This window comes from Petaurus breviceps, unplaced genomic scaffold (assembly GCF_028583685.1).
Source record: "Petaurus breviceps papuanus isolate PSGF00001 unplaced genomic scaffold, PetGlider_PUasm1.0 118, whole genome shotgun sequence".
Taxonomy (NCBI): Eukaryota; Metazoa; Chordata; class Mammalia; order Diprotodontia; family Petauridae; genus Petaurus; species Petaurus breviceps.
In genome coordinates this window covers 8,128,209-8,149,509 of record NW_027185616.1, presented here as the reverse complement: position 1 = coordinate 8,149,509, position 21,301 = coordinate 8,128,209, and the positions used below count along the sequence as shown (strand labels likewise).

The window sequence follows — 21,301 nt, the reverse complement described above, 5'->3', positions numbered from 1 at the left end:
TATTTTTAAAATGCTTATTAACCAAATAAATTGTCTTGAAAGGTCTAGTCAGTCTTGTTTTTAAGTGGAGAGGCCTGCTGAAAGCTCAATGAATGAGGAGCATAAGCTTCCCCCACTAGGGCTTTATGACAACAGCTCTGAGTCATAGAGCTTCTTTCAGCTCCTACGATAGAAAAAACCCTTAGCTTATGAAACCAAACACAATAATTCCAGATGCCTGTGACTTCTGCAGAGTTTGGTTGAGTGGACCTGATGGAAAAAGATGGAGTTTCTTGGAACAACTCAGACTGCCAGTTACTGCAGCCCAAAAAAGTCTTTTGCTTTGTCTGAGTTGCCTCCTGTGACTATCACCCAGGAGAGTTACCAGCCTTACTATCTGCCAGGATATCGATACCTTAATTCATGGCGGCCTAGCTTATTTTATAAAGTTTCCTCCAACCAGACCTGTCCAGACGATGGGGCCGTAGGCCGGAACCCCTTGAAACCTCCCACTATCCTGCCTGCCCTGCGTACTGCCCTGTTCTCCCGTTATAGCCGCCATGACTGGGACCAGGCCAACATGGCCCAACTCCGGGGAGCTGAAACCTCCCGGCACTGGGCAAACAGGTTGACAGCTGACACTGTGAGGTTGATGCAGGACAAAGACCAACTGACCCGACAGATGCAGGAGGGCACCTGTCGAAACCTGAGCCAGAGGCTATCTGACATTAGCTTCTGGAGATCCGAGCTGACCTATGAACTAGACAGGCTATTGACTGAGAGTCATGCACTGGACACTACCAAGAAGCGACTAGAGTGTGCAGCTGATGAGCTAGAAAGTCCATTGCAGGTGAGTAGATGGAAGTGTGTGGGGGTGACCAGACTATGCTAAACATACATAAAATAGGGCATTTTTCTTTTATATCCAGTGATGGCTGGTAGCTTTCTGAGCCAGCTTAGTCACTGTCTTGGTACGACAGAGACAGAAGAGCTTTGAAAAGATGGTAGAGAATGTTATGGAATAATCAATACCCAGGCTGGTCTTTTGTATATACAATTCAGTTCAAATCAGGAAACATTTGTGGAGTGCCAGGTGCTAGACAAAAACAGCATGGTGTCTGCCCTCCAGGAGTTTATATTCTGTCTAGTTGCCTGAAATTGTGAATTAATCCAGCACTGTTCATTGAAATTCTTAGCTCTTCCAAACTGAACTGAACATCTCAAAAGAGAATTCACGCAGCTATCTATCCATGTGCAAAGTTTGGAGTTTGAGAAGTGTGTCTGAGTGGTTAATGGGATGAAAGTTTGGATTGAGCCATGTGAGTGTGGATCTGATCCACACTCTTCCCACAAACCTTTGTCCCATCTTCCCTTATTCTCTCCCCACTTCAAAGCCTTCACCTGAATGGTGTAGTTATGTCACAAACATCTATCTTTTAGTAGACTTTGTGACATCACAGGTAAGTGAACCAATCAGCAGTTATTCTTTCAAAACATTATTCTTACTTGCCCCTCCCTTCAGAAACTTTTAATATGCCCCACCCCCCTTTTAGTATTCTGTTACTTAAAAAAAATCCTAGTTCTTGTTCTGCTGTTGGTTGAGAGACACATGATCACAGTAAAAGTTTTGCTGAGGTTTAAATGAGTCTGGCTGAAAGCAGTGTTTCTTTCCATGGAGGAACACATGTTAGCCTTTTGCTGAGTGTAACTTGGTGGCTAATTGTTTTCAGAAACATATCTCCAGTTTGGTAACTTCAAAGCCAGGCCTCCTTTCAATGGGAGGTTGGCGGGCCTCCATTTTAACCTATTGTATAAGGCTGATCCTTGTCAGGCCTCCTAAGGCTTAATGAAGGCCACATTTGAACTCAGGGCCTCCTAACTCCAAGGCTGGTGCTCTATATTGACTAAGCCACCTAGCTGCCCTAAGACCTAATTAATTTTAAAGAGTGTGTGTGTGTGTGGGGGGGCAAGGATAGGGAAAGAAGAGAATTTTAGTTAGCAATCCTACCTCTATTACTTAATACTGGTGACTTTGAGTAAGTCACTTGACCTGTTTGGGTCTCAGTTTCTTTGTGTAATAGAGGTGTAATAGAGGAGGTTGGATTGGTTGGTTTTTAAGGTCTCTTCTAGCTGTAAATCAGTGATTACTGTGATCCATGGCTCGGCTGCTCCCAGAGACAGGTGGCCATTTGTCCATTTGACAACAATAATAACAACTGGATGTCAAATTGACATCACAAATTCAACAAGTCCAAAAGAGAGCTCATTGTCTCTGCTCCTCCACCTCAACTCACATCCTTGCCTATTTTCATTGAGGACATTACCATCTCTTCAGTCGCTTTTTTTCAGCCTTTTAACACATTCATGCATCCTACAATCCAGCCAAACTAGCTTTCTTGCTGTTCCTCATACAAAGCCTTGTAGCTGCCGTCTATAAGCCCTGTCATGGGCTGTCACCCCATGCCTGGACGGTACTTCCTTCTTACCACCATGTCATAGAATCTCTAGCCCACTTCAAGGCTCCACTGAAGTGCCACCTTTTACATGAAGACCTTCCAGATCTTCCTAGATACAAGTGCCTCCCTCCCAAGTTAATTTGTGTTTATTTTTTCTGCGTTTTGTATGTATGTGCGTTGTTGCTATAAGTTCCTCAAAAATGGAATATTTGATTCTTGTCTTTGTATTCTCAGCACATAATAGGCCTTTATTCAGCCATAGAATCAATTGTCTTGGCCGGAGGGAGAACAAGATCAATAGGTGATTCCTCAACATGGTAAGGCTGTGTGGCCATGGGGAGCCTGTTTTTCTGGGTGGCTTTCCTTGTGGGCCTGTGACCATGGTCCACCAGAGCTGTGTTGGAATCCCTGGGAAGTTTTTGCGGACTGGACTGTTTTATAAGCTGAGGTATTATTAGGCACAGAGTATTCCAAAGGGCTGGGCAATCACGCCTCAAGTCAAAATGTCAGGGATAGCTGGACCCATGACATTCTTTTCTGAATCCTTCCCTATTCCACTGAATATGCCTGTATTGGAGTCATGGGACCATAATGGTACCAGACCCTATGAGTGATACAAATAAATATAAGATACTGTCTCTGCCCTCAAGGAGTTTGCAAGGCCATTGCAAATAAAATATATGCAGTAAATGAAAGTTAATAACATCAAATCTATTGTTCGAATCTGGTAGATGTCAAATGGAAATGGAAACACTGAGTGAAACAGTTTAGTAGAGGGAGGAGTCTGTGTGAGCTGAGATGGTCAAGGAACACTTCCTGAAAGAGATGAGATGTAAGCTGGGCTTTGAAAGATGGAAAGGATCTGGATAAAGAGATGGTTCTGGGGCAGCGAGGTGGCACAGTGAATAGAGCACCAGCCCTGGGGTCGGGAGGGCCTGTCCTCAGACACTTGACACTAGCTATGTGACCTTGGGCAAGTCACTTAACCTCATGTGCCTTGCCTTCCCCACCTCCAAAAAATAAAAATAAATAAATAAAGAGATGGTCCTAAAATGCCCCAAGAGTATGTTTATGTGGTATATTTGTAAGAGTCAGATTGGGTGAGGAGGCCATAGCTTCAAAGGGAGGAAGAGAGGTAGGTTGAAATCCAAAGGCACAGTTATAAAAGCCCATGAAACCAAACGCACAAACCCCAAACTCAAAGTACAGCTTTCTAAGTGAAAAGAACAAATCCCAGCAGAGGTAGATGTGAGTCACCCTGTACACAGTGATCCAAATATGTCTTATCTCTCCCTCTTCCTTCTTTGCAGGTGGCTCTCGAATGCTTGTACCATCGTGAAAAGCGGATAGGTGTTGATTTAGTCCATGACAATGTTGAAAAAAACCTTATCCAGGTATGAAATCTCATCTCCCCACAAGATCATGTATGGTGTGACAGGCAACTCAGAGTACCTGGGGTTGGGGGATACAGATTCCTAGAATAGGGCTATCTTGTTTGATTAGGGGCAGCTGACAGGTTATAGGAGAAGGCAGGAATAAATCAGAGGGATATTTGGAAAAAGAAAATTCTGAGCAGTTCTCCAGGAATAAAGGCATTGCATTTCTCCACGGGATGTGCCTAGTTTTAGAAAGGGATAAGAAAGTCACTCAGACTACAGAATTGTGGCTGTGTGATATGGTAAAAACAAAACAAAATTCTAGGTTGCTAACCAGGACATCTGGCTTTGAGATCTCAGGGTATGACCAACCAACTTCAGGACTTTCAGAAAATTTCTTTGCCTCTTAGGGCCTCAGTCTTCTCATCAGCACTAGATGAGATAGGGTGAAAAGAATGCTGAATTGGGAGTCACAAGACTAACTTTTGTTTTCTCACCTATGAAACAAAGGTGTTGTGTAAAATAAGAAAATCACTGGCTCAGGAATCTGAGGGACTGGGTTCAAAGGCCATCTGTGACCCTTATTGCCTTTGTGACATTGTTCAAGTCACTTCTTCATCTACAAAATGAAGACTTTTGATCAGAAGTCCTCTCAGGAGCCTTCTGTGTCTGATCCTATGATTGGATGACCTGTAAGATGCTGTTAGCTCTAAATCTTTATCCAATGGGTTCTATCATCTTTGGGAAAGATAGATGGACAAAAAATTGTCACATAAGCAAAATTTAAGACAAGAGTCAGAAGAAGTCCATTAGACTGCCAAAAAAAAACCCTATATTAATCAAGGGAAGATGTAATAGATGGCAGAAACATAAGTTCTAGTATTAAGAAGGAGAGTACAAAGGTGAGTTGGCTTGTTTTCAGTCTTTGCTTGAAATTCTCATTACTGATTTTAGACTCAATGCAATTTTTTTTTCTGGCCTGCATCTATATTCATAGACTGCACCTCCTTAGTCTTGTATGACCTCAACGGGGTTAGGCAATGCCTGGAAAATGTGGGAGGGGTAGAGAAAGAGGAGGGGAAATGTATATTATAGGGTATGGATGGGTAGGACAGAAAAAAAAAACAGAGAAAAAGAGAAAGTAATCATAATAAGGCACATGTTTTTACAATGCTTTTAAGATTCACAAAGTACTGTCCTCAGAGTCAACTTGTGGGGTAGTATTCTGCTGACCTTATTTACAAATGAGGAAACCAAAGCAAAGAGAGGGTTAAAAAGACCACCTTAGATGATTTCTAGCTATGTGATCCTGGGCAAGTCCCTTAACCTCTCCCAGTTTCAGTGTCTTCATCTTTAAAAATGAAGTTTTTACATGTAATTGGGAAAAATAAAATATTAAATTTAAAAACAAGGATAATAATTGCACTTACTTCTCAGGGTGAGTGATATGATATACAGTTCCTTTGGAAGCCTTTAAGTGCTATGTAACTATTTTTGTTATTTCGTTATGTCTTACTCTTCATGATCCCATATGGGATTTTCTTTGCAAAGATATTAGTTTTCCATTTCTTTCTCCAGCTCATTTTACAGATGAGGAAACTGAGGCAAACAGGGTTAAGTGATTTGTCCAGGGTCACATAAGCTAGTTAGTATATGAGACCAGATTTGAACTTGGGTCTTTCTGACTCCAGGCCTAGTGCTTTATCTACTGTGCCATCTAGCTATACATATATACATGTTAGTTATGATTATTGTCATTAGTACTTCTATTATTGAGAGACTTGCTCAGGGTCCAATAGGCAATAAGCCTCAGAGCTCATGCCTCACTATACTGGGTTCCTATCAGAAAGCATTTTGTAGGAGAGCACCAGACCGGGAGTCAAGAGACTGGGCTTTAGTTCCAATTCTGCTATTGTCTTGCCAAGTGACATTGGACAAGTCACCAAACCTGTCTGGACCTCGGTTTCCTCTTCTGTAAAGCAGAGATAAGTATTCCTTCTCTGCCCATATAGGCGATCCTATAGGAGCAAATGAGTTCATGCAAGTTAAAGGGTTTTCTTTGTAAAATGTTACTTAAATATAAGGGATCATCTTGTTCTGTCTTCTGCCATAGTCATTGGTAGATTTCTATGGTATGGGTTCCTATGAGGTGTGTAGAAGACTTTATATATCTCCAAAGATATTGTTCTTGTAAAATACAGAAAAATATGCAAATCCACAAATGTACTAAAGTGAAAAGCCAACAAGATAGAGATTCCTCCAGTCACTTTATTTTTATTAATTTTTTTTGGATAGGCCTATTTTCAGGTCTTTTGCAGGAATTACAGTTGGCTTGTGGGTGGGTCCATTTTTCCACCCTTTCAAAAGGGGAATAGATCAAATGGGTTTCCATAAATCCATCAGGTTCACATCATCTAATTACTTTGCTGTTAATAAGCTTCCATTTGCTGGCTCACTAAAGAAAATAAAAGTGGATTTTGAATGCAAATGTTCTCTGCTCTCTCTCTCAAGTTCCACCTCCAAGCAGCTCAGTGAGAGGGGCACTGAGACTAGACCAGGCAAGAGGAAAGTCAGTTTCTGAGAAATGCTGCTACCCTTTTGACTGGTAGACATTTTGCATTGCAGGAGGTTGATTTGCTAAAATGTTGTCAAGAACAAGTAAAAAAACTGGCAGAGAGATGTGATTTTCAGCTTCGGTGAGTATTTACCCTTTTTTATTCTTTCCCTCCTTTCCTTTTCTGTTTTCTGGTTAATATAATTTCCTGAGGTTGGACAAAACTGCTATGAATGGCACCATTTTTTTTCCGCTGCCCCCTCCCATTTAACTTATTATGATGATTATTATCTAATAATTATTGTTGTTATAAAGAGAGAAAAGGGATAAAGGAGGATGGTCTGCAGTGATCTTTTACTCTGTGAACAGTATGTATGAATTATAACTCTGCAGACGTGGCAAAAATGGAGTATTATGAAACCCGTGATTTCTGGGAGGATTCACTGGAATGGTGCCAAGGGGTAGTCAGTAGAGGCCTAGAGTCAGGAGTCTGAAAAAGAAATCACCTTTTTGTTCTCTGATGCTCAGATGATTATATAACCGGCATCGTGACAAGTTAGGAAGCTACTCATGACATAATTAAAGTGAGAATCAAGCTTTACAGGTCCTTGCTGCTACAGTTGCTGCAGCCCCATGGCTCATGTTCATTGAAGTAGCCTGGCCCTTCCTTCATAGTGGGCAGTTGACATTTAACTACTTCAGGGGAAATAGTTATTTAACACGGAGCCAGCAATTTCTGCACTCAGAAGGCATAGCTATCAGTCCACTGGGCTGGTTTTTGTCCATTTGGGGCATAACAGGGATGGCAGGTGGGACAACTAATACAAAAAGACCTGGAATCTTTCAAAGGCCATGGCCTTTTAGTGGCCTAGTCCCAAAGCCAGCATCACCCTGGGACACAGGGTTAGGATTAAGGGCCAATTACATCATGTTTCCTCTACCACTTCCTTACTCCACCATTTGGATTTAGGTCAAAGCAGATTAGAATGAGCTGGCAAGCAATGTCACATGAAAAATGAAATCACAAAGGTTCCATCTGCAGCCTGGGGAGAGGTATAGGAAGGACAGTGATGTTCTCTTTGCCTGGTTGTTGGTGGGGTAGGTGGGGTCTAGACTGATTACACTGACATGCCAGAATATAAAGAGACTTCCTTGTGTGTGGCTTAAGGCAGAGGAATCACTAGGGGAAGGTGATTAGGGCCTTAATGTGTGAAACTTTAGAGGCTACTTTGCCATACTTCAGCAGATGTAGAAACAATTGAACTTAGCATGTAGTAAACAAGACTAATTAGATAAAACAGAAAGCTTTAGATGCTTCCTCTCCTTGGAGGCTGCACCCCAAATTGACCCAGCCCTAGTAACAGCTGACATATCAGCAGTGGTCAGTTAGTCTCCAACCTTCACCTGAGCGCCTACCTCCAACCCCATCCACCCACAGCACAAGCTTCATCCCACTTGCTCTAGGTACAAAAATGGTAGATGATGACTCTGGTTGGTACAAGTAGTATTATTACTGTATTATACCTCAGCAATAAACCTTAGGAAATATTTTCTTAGCACTAGCTAGTAGTGCCAACCCATTTACACTTTGCCTATTGCCTCCATGATTGTGAGAGCCCCTCAAAAGCATAAAGGCTTAGATCACCCAAATTACCATATTTCTGATGTCATTTCTTTGTGTTGTTTTTGCACAAGCATCCATCTGTTGCAACTTGGAGACAGCCAGCAGGGGGAGAGAGTAGCCAGGAAAGGACCAGGCAGTCCCCACAATATTTAATTCAATTATTCTAACTTGATTGAGGGAGCTAGCCAGCTTGTGGAATGGTCTCCTGGAGGTCAGGGGGAAAGATGAGAGTGAACTACCCAAGAGAGGAGGAATGGAAGACTGAAAATGCCCTGGATTTTGGAGTAAATGGACCTGGGTTCAAAAACTGTTATTTAACACTTCTACAACCCTGGGCCAGTTACTTAACCTCTCTGAGACTCAATTTCCTCAACTATAAAACACATGGATTGGATGAGAGGATCCTTAAGGTTCCTTTTGGTTCTAGATCACATGGTTCTCGTGTGAAATATTGGGGAGAGGTGGAACGGGAAGTCCTGACCTCTAAGGCCCCTTCTATTCTAAACATATGATTCAAATATCAGAAAGACAGTTCCTTAGGGGATGGGGGGGGGATGGGTTAAAAATTTGAGGTAGATGCCCCTGAACAAAAGCAATTTAAATTCTCAGGTGAAAGCCCACGTGTCAGAAGAAGGTTGTCATCATCAAGTGATTATCTCTTACTTTCAGAGAACATTATGTTATCTTGGGGGAACTTAATTAGTGCAGAGCCACAGCCCAATTAAGGAAACAGAATGCAATCTTTCCTCATCCTCAGTGTGGGAAGCACTGCTGCCAACCCTTTCTAACCGTTGGCACATGGAAGAGAGTGGGAACTTTGGAGGTATTTTCGGCAAATCCTGGGGCCTCCCATCTGGATAAGGAAATGTCCCTACCAGAGGATGAGATTCCCTCACTTCTTCCAGTGGAGCAGAAAGTTTAGTTTGGTGTTGCAGGAGAGTTAAATTTGGGTTTCCTCTGGACAGGAGGACCCCAGAAAGTGTTTTCTGGTTCTCATCTGGTGGTCAGTCTGGGATGGAGAGTGAGAAGTTAGTTAAGGTCATTCTCCATCTCCCCTTCAACTAAGGGAAGAGGGCGGGACTGGCAGGCTAATAGAAGTTTTTCAGGTATCTAGATGAATCACCCTTTTCCCCCTTCTGTCAAATAGACTAGCCAAGGCTAAGGGCATTACTGAAGAATTAAGGCTATGATGAAGACCACACACACTCCATAGTTTCAGGGATAAGTTGGGCAAAAGGAGTCTTTCAGGAATGATCTTAATTAGGGCACCCAAGGTCTCCTCCATCGGCCATTCTTATCTTGATTCTGATCATCAAAATTTTGCCATTAGAAACTTATTCTTTGATTTGATGGATTCTCTCCTATTGAAATGGAAGGAAGATCTTGGAGGAAGAGCACTTTAAACTCTTATCAGTCATTTACACCTTAGCAAGAATAAGTATCAATATCTTTCTTTCTAAGCCATGACTGACTAAGGTTCTAATAGCAAAAGAAGTGAGATCATAGTGTAGAATGGTAAGGAGATGCTATGATGGAGAAGTGAGGCTAGTAGGGCAGATGGAAGACAAACCAGAGACTTCATCCTTTTGCCTAGGGTTGGCTATGAGATGATCTTTGTTTTCCCCAGGGATAACCGAGATGCCCAACATGCAGTAGAGAGAGACTTAGCTGATAAAAATTCAGCACAGTTTATTGATGAGAAGTGCTTCAACCTGAAGAACACATCGGACACCATCAACTTCTTCCACGGAGTGGAGAAACTAGATAGCACGTAAGTGTATCTCTTACCTGACTGGGCATAGGAGATTCCTGATTTCCATAATGAGAGAGTATCTGCTTTTGAGGGCATGTGGCAGTGGGATCAGAAGGAAAAGGAAGCCTGTGATGAAGTTGTTTCATAGATGATGGTGAAATTGGCAACAGGAAGGTCTCCGTGTCTCCCTTTCCCAACCTTCACCTTGCACTAAAGATCTCCTGTGTTCCACAGACCCTCTGCTCCAGTCAGATCCTTATTGAGCATATGACTCCATTCATACCACTTCCTTAGTGAGTAGGGTGGAGGTAGAATGTAAGTTATAAGAACAGAAACTCTTTCATTTGTGCTGGTGTATCCCAAATGGTGCCTTGCACGTAATAGGCAGCTAGTAATGTTGCCCCGAATCGTTGTGGGGCTGGCCAGGGCCAAATACTAGTTCCCTGAGCACGGTTTCCAAGGGCTCTAGTCATTGTTCTGCCCTTTTCTCTCTCAGCAAGGGCAGGTACACGTTCCCCTTCACTGCTCCTGGCTCATCTTGGCGACCCTACTGGCTGTAGGATGAGGTCTCCTATATTCACAGAGCCTGGCCCAAAGTAGACCTCTACTTCTCTGACATCCTCAGAGTAGGGAACCTGCAGACACCACCTTTATTTAGTTCATTGTCCCCAAACCCTTAAACATTTAAAGGAAGCACATGACTTCCTACTGGTCCTCTTTCTTTCATTTAGTTTCTGAAAGTTGTCACAGAGTCCAGGCTTGCCTTTAAAAGCTTTCTCTAAGGGATACGGGAAATCAGCTCCTCCTAGGATGTGGATTCAAGGCCTATTTGTGCCAATTACTACCTGTGTAACCTTAGGCAAGTAATTTACCTCTCAGGCCTCAGTTTCCTCTTATGTAAGACAATAAGTATTTTTATAGTGACTACTTTGTGCTAGGAACTTTGCTAAGTGCTTTTATAAATATTTTCTCATTTGTAAAGTGAGGGGGTTGGCCTGAGGTCCCTGACAGCTCCAAATTTATAATTCTAAAATCCTAGGGTTAGGGTTATACTGAGGTCTATGAGTTTTAAAAAATTTTCTGGTGACTATTTCAACATAACTGGTTTCCTCTGGAATCTTGTGTGCTTTATTTTATGCATCTAAAAACATCATTCTGAGAAGGTTCATCATCCATGAGCCTTTTTTGTGGACCAGTGACTGCCAAAGGGGTGTATGACATGGACACCAAAAAATGGTTAAGAACTGCTAACCAGGATCTTTTACTTTTTTTCTTTTTTCTTGTTTATTCCTATAGTGGATAAAAGAAAATACCAAGAAAAAAAGGGAAAGGGGGAAAATAGTGTTATAATGAAAACCACACGGGATTTGAAACTGGAATATTTGGACTAGGTGACCTTAAGTCACAACCTTTCTGAACCTCAGTATGTAAAATGAAGATAACATGTCATACCCCATCTGTAAAATAAAGTTTAATACTTCTAAGACCTACATTATGAGGCCCAAGAGGTTCCTATGAGATATGTATATAAAACATTTTGTGAGTGGTCAAGTTCTATATGAATGAGAATCATGAACATCTGAACCTCTCAATTAGGAAAGGAAGCCGACGCTGAGAGTTGAGCTTAAATTCAGCCCCTGAGAAAGCAAGACTGGCATTTTTAAAAGTCAAACTACAGAAATTCACTTGGGCTACAGAGGGCACTGTTTGCCACTGGCCCTGGCAGGTGGGGTGGGAGCTGCCAACTGGCTCCCGTAGCTGCAAGGCTGTGGGTGATGGGTCGGAGAAGGAATGGGCAGCGCGAAGTGCTGACGTCGGCACTCCGGGGGCTGTTTATGGCCCGAAGTCGTCATTAAAGCAGCCTAATGTCTGCTGCAGAGCCTCGGAGCAGGCATCCCAGGGGCGCCCCGAATTCTGCGCTGCTGTGCAGGCTTGCAGGGCGGCCGGGCGGGAATCTCACCGCCTCCACCCAGCCCCAAGGCAGCATCACAGCTCTTGAGGGACGGGAATTGGGTGATCGGGTCTTGCGATGGGCAGGCTTCTCCTAAACCTACTGTAGGAAAGCCCAGGGCTGGGGGGCGGGCTTGTTAAGCCCTTCCTCTTCCCCTACGGTTCCAGTGCACCACTGTCTTTGTGTCCTTAACTGCGTTGAGCTGCTTCTGTCTTGCCCAAGACTGCCCGAGGCTGTTGGGGACCATAGGTCTAGAGGAAAGGCTGCAAAGACAGGATTGAATAATGCGGGGAAAAGCGGCTAGACCGTTAAGGAACTGCTGGTGAAACTCCCAGGAACCAGCGTAGACCTGGGAGTTTCAAGTTGGGGAGCAGAGCCGGAGAACGAAAGTGCAGCCTGCTGCGGTCTATCCCCGTCCCAGCGGGGAGAGCGCAGCCAGAGCGCTCCAGGCTCCCGGGCTCCGCAGGCGGGGTGGGCCGGGACGGGCAGAGACAGGGCAGGGCACGCCCTTCGCCTAGAGCCGCTGCCAGGCCTCAGCTCGCACCTGGGGATTCCCAGGGCCTGCCCCCAAAGGCGGGCTGCCATGGAGTTGGAAGTTTTGGAGGGAAACCATGGCACCGCATCTGCGGAAAGGAGGATGCAATGCCTTCTCCCTCAGCTCCAGGTACCGGGGCGAGAGATTTGGGGGAAGGGCCAGCCCTTCCTAGGGAACCCGTAACGCAGGAGAACCCCTCCCTTTTATTTGGTCTTTGTTGTTCCCGTTTCCCCCCGAGTTTGGTGGAAGAAAATAAACTCCAAGACAAGTTTGAAATCCATATGACATGTTACAAACAGTTTTAAGTCAACTACACCAGCCAAAAAATACACTTCTGGCTTTTAAAACACACCCTAGGATGCTGGTTGAGAACATGCCCTAAACCAACTTTGCTCGCTTAAGGGAAGGAGTGCTGGGGTGGGGGTGGGAATGGGTGATGGGGAAGAGATGTGGCTTTTTTCTAGTGAAAGAGTGTGGGGAAAACCCTGCTGGCTATAGGACCTATTCTCCAATCTTAAGTTTTCTATCCAGACCGTACATAAGAACTTTGTAGAACTGGAATGGATCTCAGAGGTCAAGGCACTAGGAATACAAGAAGTCCCAAAACAGTCCCTGCCTCAGAGCTCACGAGACATTTAATTCAATCTCCAACGTCTTCATTTTGCAGACAAGTAAACTGAGACCCAGAGAGACTGTCATAGGTATGCTGACTAAATCTCTGACTCTAAACCACCCCGATTTACCTGAGACAAATCAGTTGTCCTCAATGGACCTCTAGTTTCCTTCTCTGTAAAATGGGGGTCAAGGGTGAGCAGGGGGAAGGAATGGCTTTAGAGGTCCCTTCCTGCCTGAAATCTATGATTCTAGCCTCTGAATAACAGCTCCTGTTACCTGCTAGCCGTGTGATTTGGGACAAAACATATAACCTCTCTGGACTTGCCTTTTTCCTCACTTGTGAAAGGAGAGGGTTGGGATAGATGTTTTCTGGAGATCTTTGACACCCTTTAGAAGGTATCTGGGAAGCCTTCAAGCAAACTGTCATTGTGAGTTTCTGAATTACATAGTAAAAAGCCTGTGCCAGAAATGGCATTTGGGGATTTAAGGTAGATAATCTCTCAGGGACCTTGATAGGATTTCATGATCTCTTAGTAAAATGCTCCTTTCCTCCCACACCCAGTTCTCCCAAGATCAAAGAGACTTTTGTAATTGTTTTCCCACAGCAACTTTTCCAACTTTCCCCACCCCTTTGGCCCACAATTGACAAACAACCCCCCTTAAGCACGGGAGGAACAAACAATTTAGCTGCTATTGAACAACTATGGGTTGGGAGAAGTTGGTTGAACCTACTGTGATTTCCCTATTTCTCACCTGACAGAATCTGTACTATGTTCAAGGCACTAGGAACGTGTGGCTACTTCTTCCACCTATGCAGACCATAACCCCACTATAACTCAGGCAGGCTTCCAACTAAATGTTGCTGTGTCTGAAAAATTCATCACCTTGCTCCCCACATGGCCAAAAGTTTCTTGCATCCTGCAGCCCATCACTGGGTGAATCTTCAATGTCTTTCCACTAGGGTAGAACCTTATCAAAGAGTGAACTCCATCAATTTAGTCTTTTTAAAAACCCAGGCTCACTTCCTCTCCACAATTAGGCATCAGAATAAGACTTCATTGAAGGACAGAAGAGATGTATTCTGGGAAGATGATGTATAAAATTCAGTTTCAGTAATCCTATTTCAAATGCACAGAGTGAGCTTATCCTGAGGATTTCTTTTTTAAAAATAAGATAAAGATGCCAATTTTGATATGAATAATTGAAGTGGCAGTGTGGTGTGTGGAAAGAATACTGGATTTAGCATCATGAGATCTGGGTTCAAATCCCAAATTCGCTACTTACAATCTGTGTGACCTTGAGCAGGTCACAACTTCTCTGCTGAGTTCTTTTACCTCTAAAATGGGTGAGCTAGACTAGATGTCCTCTAAAGGCACATTTTAGCACTAGATCTATGACAATAGTATTTGGTATTTATATCCAGATTTAGTGTTTGCAAAGTTACTTTACATCTGAGTCCTATAACAATCTTATGAGGAAAATATTCATTTTAAAATCAGTCAACAAGCATTTATAGAGTGTCCACTACTATCCTTTCCACATTGATACTTTCTCCATTAAGGTTTTGATATATCTCAGTTCAGCATAGGAAATTTAAGTGGGAATTTTGGGAGGCTTTTGCAGAAGCTGCAGATGACACATGAAGGCCAGTAGATGACACAGAAGAAAAGGTTAGAAACTCAGAAATGCATAAAATATATGTATAGTATAATTCCAACCCAAATTTTACAATAAGGTACTGTAAACATCACATAAAAGAAAAAAAAGAGGAATTCATACTTCTTCTCTGGTAGAAAGTGAGTGTCAAAAAATTTTACTCATATTTTCCACATCATTGGTGTTGGCGTACCCCTAACCTCTCTGATATGTGGAAGAGATAATTGTACTAGACAGTGTTTTTTAAAAGGGAAGACATCATTCCCAAAGCCTACATTCTGTGAGGAAACTAAGGCTCAGAGAGATTAAATAATAATGATAGCTAATATTTATATAGCAGTATTTTAAGGTTTGGAAAGTAATTTACATATATTAACTTATTTGATTTTCCAACAATGGTGTCAAGTAGACACAATTTCCCCAATTTTATGGACAAGGAGTCTGAGGCTGCTTAAGTGAATTGCCTATGATTACATTGATTGTAAGTAACAGGTTTTCGAACTCTGGTCTTTTTTACTCAAAATCCAGCATGCTATCTACTGTTAATATTGTCTCTCTATCCTGCTATACCTCCCACATTTACTTGCTTTACATAAAGTTCAGATTTTTGTATATTGGGCTTTCTTTAAAATGAGGCATACCTATCCAGGTTTTTTAAAATGAGGGTCATCAGAATTGCATTGCGTTAAATTGCATTTTCTCTGTATTCACCCTGTTCCACATTACTATTGATACTGAGAGTTAATCTTCATCATTTCCTGTCTGCAAACCTTTGCTTTTCATAATCTTTTCCATCTTCAGGGAACACATGCCCCAGGAAGCAAGCCAGACTCCTGGGCCCTTGCATGTCCAAGAAAACTCATACTGACTGACATTTCTTTTTTTTGTGTTTATCTCTTGGTTTTGGATCTTTTGCTAGAGCACTTCATTTACCACTTAATTCTGTACCTATAAAGTAACCTACAATCTCCATTCTTATCTTTAATTTGTTATGAAATTTCCAATAATCGAATGTATAATTTGCATCTGTATTTTCATTTTATTGTTTCATGTCCTTGTAAGTCATTCATAATTGACAGATGATTGTAGCCCTTGCCTAAGTATTTTTCTAATAAAACAAAGCAAATCACATCTAAAAAAAACAAAACTAATATTGAGTTCTGTATTCATAATAACAATAGGTCACTTTATATAGTACTTTATGGTTTGCAAAATCTTTCCCTTACAACAACCCTATATGACAGATAGATCAAATATCATTCACTATCTTGGTCTTAGATGAGATGAGAAACTTGTAACTCAGAAAAGTGATTCAGAAGTGATTTGTCCCGTGCTATGTAGCTAATACATTCTGGAGCCAGGACTTCAAACTGTATTTCATAGGATTCCCGGTTGAATGTTGTTTCCACATTTGATCTTATTTTCTGCAATTCTGTGCCATATATGCTGCCTCTAGTTCTTGGGAACTCATTGGCAAAATTAAATAACCGAAGGTTGTTTACCTAGAGATGAGACCAAGAGGAGAGTGAGGGCCGAAGTCATTGCAATTCAATTGAGGTTTTTATTAAATTTTTACTCTATGCAAGACATTATGCTAAGTGCTGAATAAGAAGTTAAAAAGGAAAACAATGACTTTTAGAAGCTTGTAAACTGGTCAGGGGAGAGAGTGGGGGTGTGTGTAGGGGTGCAAATGATGGGGGGAGGAGTTGATAGAGAAATGGCTAGTGCACAGTTAAGGAAACAATCCAATTTGAAGGAGGTGAGAGCTATTGCAATTAGTAGAAAGTAAGCTCCTGGAAGGCAGGAACTCTCTGTTTTTAGTGTTGATAATTGTCTTGCATTTAAAATTAGGACTTGGTTGATTAAATGTTAATTGATTGAGATCAAAAAAAGCTTCCCATAAGAGGTAGAAAAATGAAAAAAAAAAAAAAAAGGACCGATAAGGATTCTAGTGGCCACTAGGTGGCAAAGTAAATAGAGTAAGGAAAACTATTCTTGAGTTCAAATTTGGTCTCAGACATTTAGTGGCAGTATGACCCTGGGCAAGTCACTTAACCCTGTTTGCCTCAGTTTCCTCATCTGTAAAATGATCTGGAGAAGGAAATGGCAATCCACTCCTGTATCTTTGATAAGAAAACCTCAAATGGTGCCACAAAGAGTCAGACATGACTGAAAAATGACTGAATGACAACAAAGGATTCTAAGAAGGAAAAGTAAAGAAAGAATACATTCCAGGAATGTAGAAGAGCAAAAGCAAAGAAATTTGGGGATGGAATACTGGGTTCAGGAAATAGCAAAGAGATTTTATCGTGTATGATGAGGAGAGAGGCAAAATCAATCTGGTAAAACAGGACTGGGACCAGAATTCAAAGGGCTTTCAATGTCAGATTGAGAAGTTGCTATTTTATCCTAGAAGTAACACCAAGTCATAGAAAAAGATTCTTGAGCAGGACAGGAACATAGTCAGACCTGTTTTTGTTTGTCTGTTTGGCTTTTTGGTTATTTTGGAAGCTTGGTGGAAGATAAATGAGAGAGGGGAGAGAGACTGGAAGGAGGGAGGCCAATTAGGAGTGAGTTACAATAACACTGCTGTTCATTGACATGGTAAATGGCCCCAGTGCAATCAAAAATTCATTAGTCTGTTCATCAGACTTGAAGACAGATTTAAAAGAAATACACCCCATAAACTTTTTGCCTAGTCCTTGACAGTCCTCTCAGTGGCATGGTGATGTTGTACAGCCCCGTGGCCGAGGAGAAATGGCCTTATCTCTGTGGGCTTCAGTTTTTCCTCATTGATAAAATATGATGGTGGGCTACAGGATCTCTTAAGGTTTCTTCCAAATAACTGAGCAGCCTTTCAGTCTCTCTTTAGAAGGCCAGAGATATAGTGTACTATTTTATAATGACCACTGAATGAGTCTAACAATGCAATCCTGTGTATATTTTAATTTCTACTTGCAGAGAAACATAAATAAGCTCTAGGAACTCCGGAAAAGCCAGCCTTCTCCTGCAATAGAGTTTCAGGAAATTGAATCTCCTTTCCTTTTCCTCCTTAGAATGGAAATCAGCTTTTATTTATGAACTAAGGACTCATTGGGTTGGAAGGGAGCTTGGGAGGACATCTAAGTAAACTCTAGAGGCACCAAATCAGCCTAAACATATGTGGGTCTGTCCCTTTCCTGAAGACCATCAGAGAAGGGAACTCCATCGCTTCTTCTGGCTACCCATTCCAATTACAGACTATTCTCTTTGCCAACAAGTCCTTCCTGTTAGCTAACAAGAATTTCTGGTACTTAACAGCCAAGTGACTTTGGGCAGGTCATCTAACCTCCCTGAGTCTCAGTTTATTTATCTGTAACATAACGGGGGTGGGCTAAATTATTTCCAGGATCCATTCTACCTTTAAATTGTTGGACGTTTAAGCCTAACAGAGAACATCTGTTTATCACTTTTATATCCTTAAAGGCTATATTTAAGTTTTTCTTTCTACCTTCCCTAATTTAAGCTATCTCAGTTCCTTCAGTTTTTTCTCATGGATAAGGAAGGCTAGAACTATTTGCAGAGTAATCACTCAATAAACATTGCTCAGCTTGAACTAACTCAGATAGCCGATGGTGGACCCTATCTTTGTGACTTCAAAAGGGCCCAAGATGCCATAGTCATTTCCCTTCCATTCCTGAAAAAAATGAGGTGAAAAGAAGGCCTGTAGTGATACCTCACTGTTCAACTTTATTTTAATTTCTTGTGGGTTTTTCTTCCAGGGTCGCAGTACCTGAGACATGGGCCAAGTTTAGTGATGATAACATCAGGCATTCTCAGAATATGAGAGCCAACTCCATCCGGCTCCGGGAAGAAGCTGAGAACGTACTGGAAAGCTCATCAGATCAAATATGGAAGCAGTTTACTAATACCAACCTGGCCTTCAGCAACCGAATTTCTGAGGTGACAGACGTGAAAAATCAACTTCAGACACAGCTGGCAAAGGTAAGCAGGCTACCTTCAGGACCATTAAGGAACCCTGCTCCCTATCTGTCTATTTCCATCTAGGAGGAAGCCTACCCAGAAGTAGGAGAATGTAGGAGATGAGCCAGCTAGAGGGCACCCACCTAGCCCATCAGTCTGTGATTCCAACCCAACATCTAGAAGCTGGTAGGCAGTAACCCAGAGCTAGATATGAGCTTCCTCGTGGGTATAGATTGGCTTATACCCTATGCCCAAGCCTTATTTTCAAATCTTCCCTTGCTTACTAATGTGCTTCATGTAAGGTAGCAAAGTAGACATTGGTATTCTTGGGCAAAGATACCAGAGATTGTTGGTGAGTGTCTAACTCCATTCTGCTTCTGCATTTGGTGTCCTTGTTTGATGTTTATAAGCATAAAGGTGAAGAGGAGCTCTGTGATCTCCTAAAGCATAGCTTCTGTAAGCAGGACTGAGCACACTCTGCCCATGTTGATATACTAGGAAACATAACCTTTTGACTTGAAAGGTTCCAGGAGAGAACTATGATTTGGTTGATGGATTTGTTGGGAGATTTTGAGATTAAGGAATCGGAGGGAGATTGGGAATAATTTTTAGTTACATTTATTCTTTTTTTTCCCATTTATCCTTTTTTTAAACATGTCAATAAAGATAAAGGCAGCATGCGGTAGTGGATAGGGAGTCACATCTCTAAGACATATTGGCCATGTGATCCTGGGCAGGTCACATAAGCCTGAGACAACTTTAAATTGCATAGTTATTGGAGATCTGCATTGGTAAAGGGGGTTTCCTCAGAAGAAATTTTTTTTAAATTTTTTTTTGGAGGGCAATTGGAGTTAAGTGACTTTCCTGAGGTCACACGGCGTTTTTTTGTGTTAAGTGTCTGAGGTCACATTTAAACTCAGGTCCTTCTGACTCAAGGGCCAGTGCTCTATTCACTCTGCCACCTCGCTGCCCCTCAGAAGAAATTTCTCATGCCACTGAAATCACAGGTCTGGACCCCACCCTACCCCCTTGCCAAAGATGACAATAAAACCATTCTTTTTTGTTTTAATAAGCATTTAGTTTGATACATCAAACATGGTTTAATGTCATATTGTATTTATTACTGCAGCACCAAGTTCATGGGCTGGGTGGGGCTTTTAATGTTTATTGTATTTTACTTGGTTGGTTGTAGCTGTGGTCTGTCTTTAATGGAGAGAATAGAGATATTTTGAGTCAGGCTGTTTTTTTTTTTTTTTTAAGATTTCAACCACTTCAATTCCAAATGCAATTTCAAATTCCCATCTCCCGCCGCTCAGAGTTTCCCATTGCCTCATGGGTCTGATATTAATCTCAATTACTTAATCACCAGCTGTTTTGCTAATAAGTCAGTGCCTAGAGTGAATAAATTAAGCTCTAACAAGACCCGTTCACCATTTGCCAAAGAAAGAAACAAGATAGGGTTCAGGCCTCAGCTTGGTGTTCTGTTGATGATTATCAGTTTTGTGCTCTTCTAGATAAGAAAGTAAGATATTAAAGGGAGGTGGGTAGGTGGAGAATGCATTGAGTATTTTGTCATTTCAACAGTTCATTGTTATCGTGTAGTTTTCAAGTGCCCCATTTTAATTTGTATCTCTTATTAAGGTTGGCACCTATTTCTTTCCCATTGATCTGAAATGCTGGCCACATCCTGAAAATATAGACTCTCAAACTTTCATTATCCTTGAAAGTAATGAAAAGCTTCTAACTGGTCATGTGAACATGATTTTCAAGGCCAGGTTATGTAGAATGGAAATGATGAGTTTCTTAGGGATTTGGTACTGCATCAGATCTGAAAGTGACTGGGAACAGGTAGGGCTTTGAGCTAGGCTACACCTTGGGCAGGTAGGTGGTGAAGCGGAGAGAGTGCCGGACCTGAAGACAGGAAGACTCATGGTCATGAGTTCACTTACTAGCTATGTGACCCTGGGCAAGTCATTTAACCCTGTTGGCCTTAGTTCTTCATCTGTAAAATGAGCCGGAGAAGGAAATGGCAAACCACTACAGTATCTTTGCCAAGAAAACCCCAAATGGGGTCAGCATGACTGAACAGCACAACTTGGGGGGAACTCCTAGACCCCCCCCCAAACCCTCCCTGGCTCATTTCCTTGGGCTTTCACCCAGCATCAGTAATTATGTTCCTTTCCTGCCTGTTCACAAAAGAGTGGACTGCTCCTGATTTGCCACCTGGCCTGGGAAGAATGCAGGACACCTAAAATGTGATAAGAGAATATGGAGGAGGAATTAGCATTTGCTGTCTTGCATCATTCTCCTGTCCCATTTCCATGGTATACCAACTCCTCAGCTCTTATCCTCCTTTTCCATTTTGCCATCTTTTCAATTGCACCTCTCCCCCCATCTTAGTGCTTCTCTATTGCTAACAAACTATACATCTCTCCTTAACTACTTCTTTCATTCCTTCCATCCCAGGTGGTCATTGAAGCCTAGCTTTCTTTGGATGATAGCACATCCCTTGGTCTGAGGCTGCCTCCTCCTTTTCTTAAACTCCCTAACATTTACTCTGCTACCATTTCTCCTGTCACATCTCCCCCTCTAAAAGTTCATTCAATCCTGTCAGATCCATGTTTTTGCTCTCTTTGGACCTCTGGGTCCTTAGTCCTCTTTCCCAATAAGTTTAATCTTTGCTTCATGATCTTCTTCACCCTAATTCCCAGCTCCTTGTAAAACACCTGGCCTTTCAGTTGCTCAACCTCCTCAACTCCCATGATCCCAGTCTCCATTCTACCTCAGATGTACACAGACACAGTGGTCATATTTTAAATCACCCCATTACCCTCTGTCA

At 42.1% G+C, this 21,301-nt stretch overlaps 1 protein-coding gene across 1 annotated transcript in view; it reads left to right on the top strand.

Moving 5' to 3' along the window:
* The first annotated feature begins 262 nt into the window (after positions 1-262).
* TEKT5 (tektin 5) overlaps positions 263-21,301 on the top strand; it is a 64,088-nt gene continuing 43,049 nt past the window's right edge. The window contains exons 1-5 of the mRNA XM_069085828.1: positions 263-829; positions 3,746-3,829; positions 6,437-6,507; positions 9,617-9,760; positions 18,261-18,483. Coding sequence (XP_068941929.1) covers positions 263-829; positions 3,746-3,829; positions 6,437-6,507; positions 9,617-9,760; positions 18,261-18,483 — 1,089 coding nt within the window. The remainder of the gene's footprint in view (positions 830-3,745; positions 3,830-6,436; positions 6,508-9,616; positions 9,761-18,260; positions 18,484-21,301) is intronic.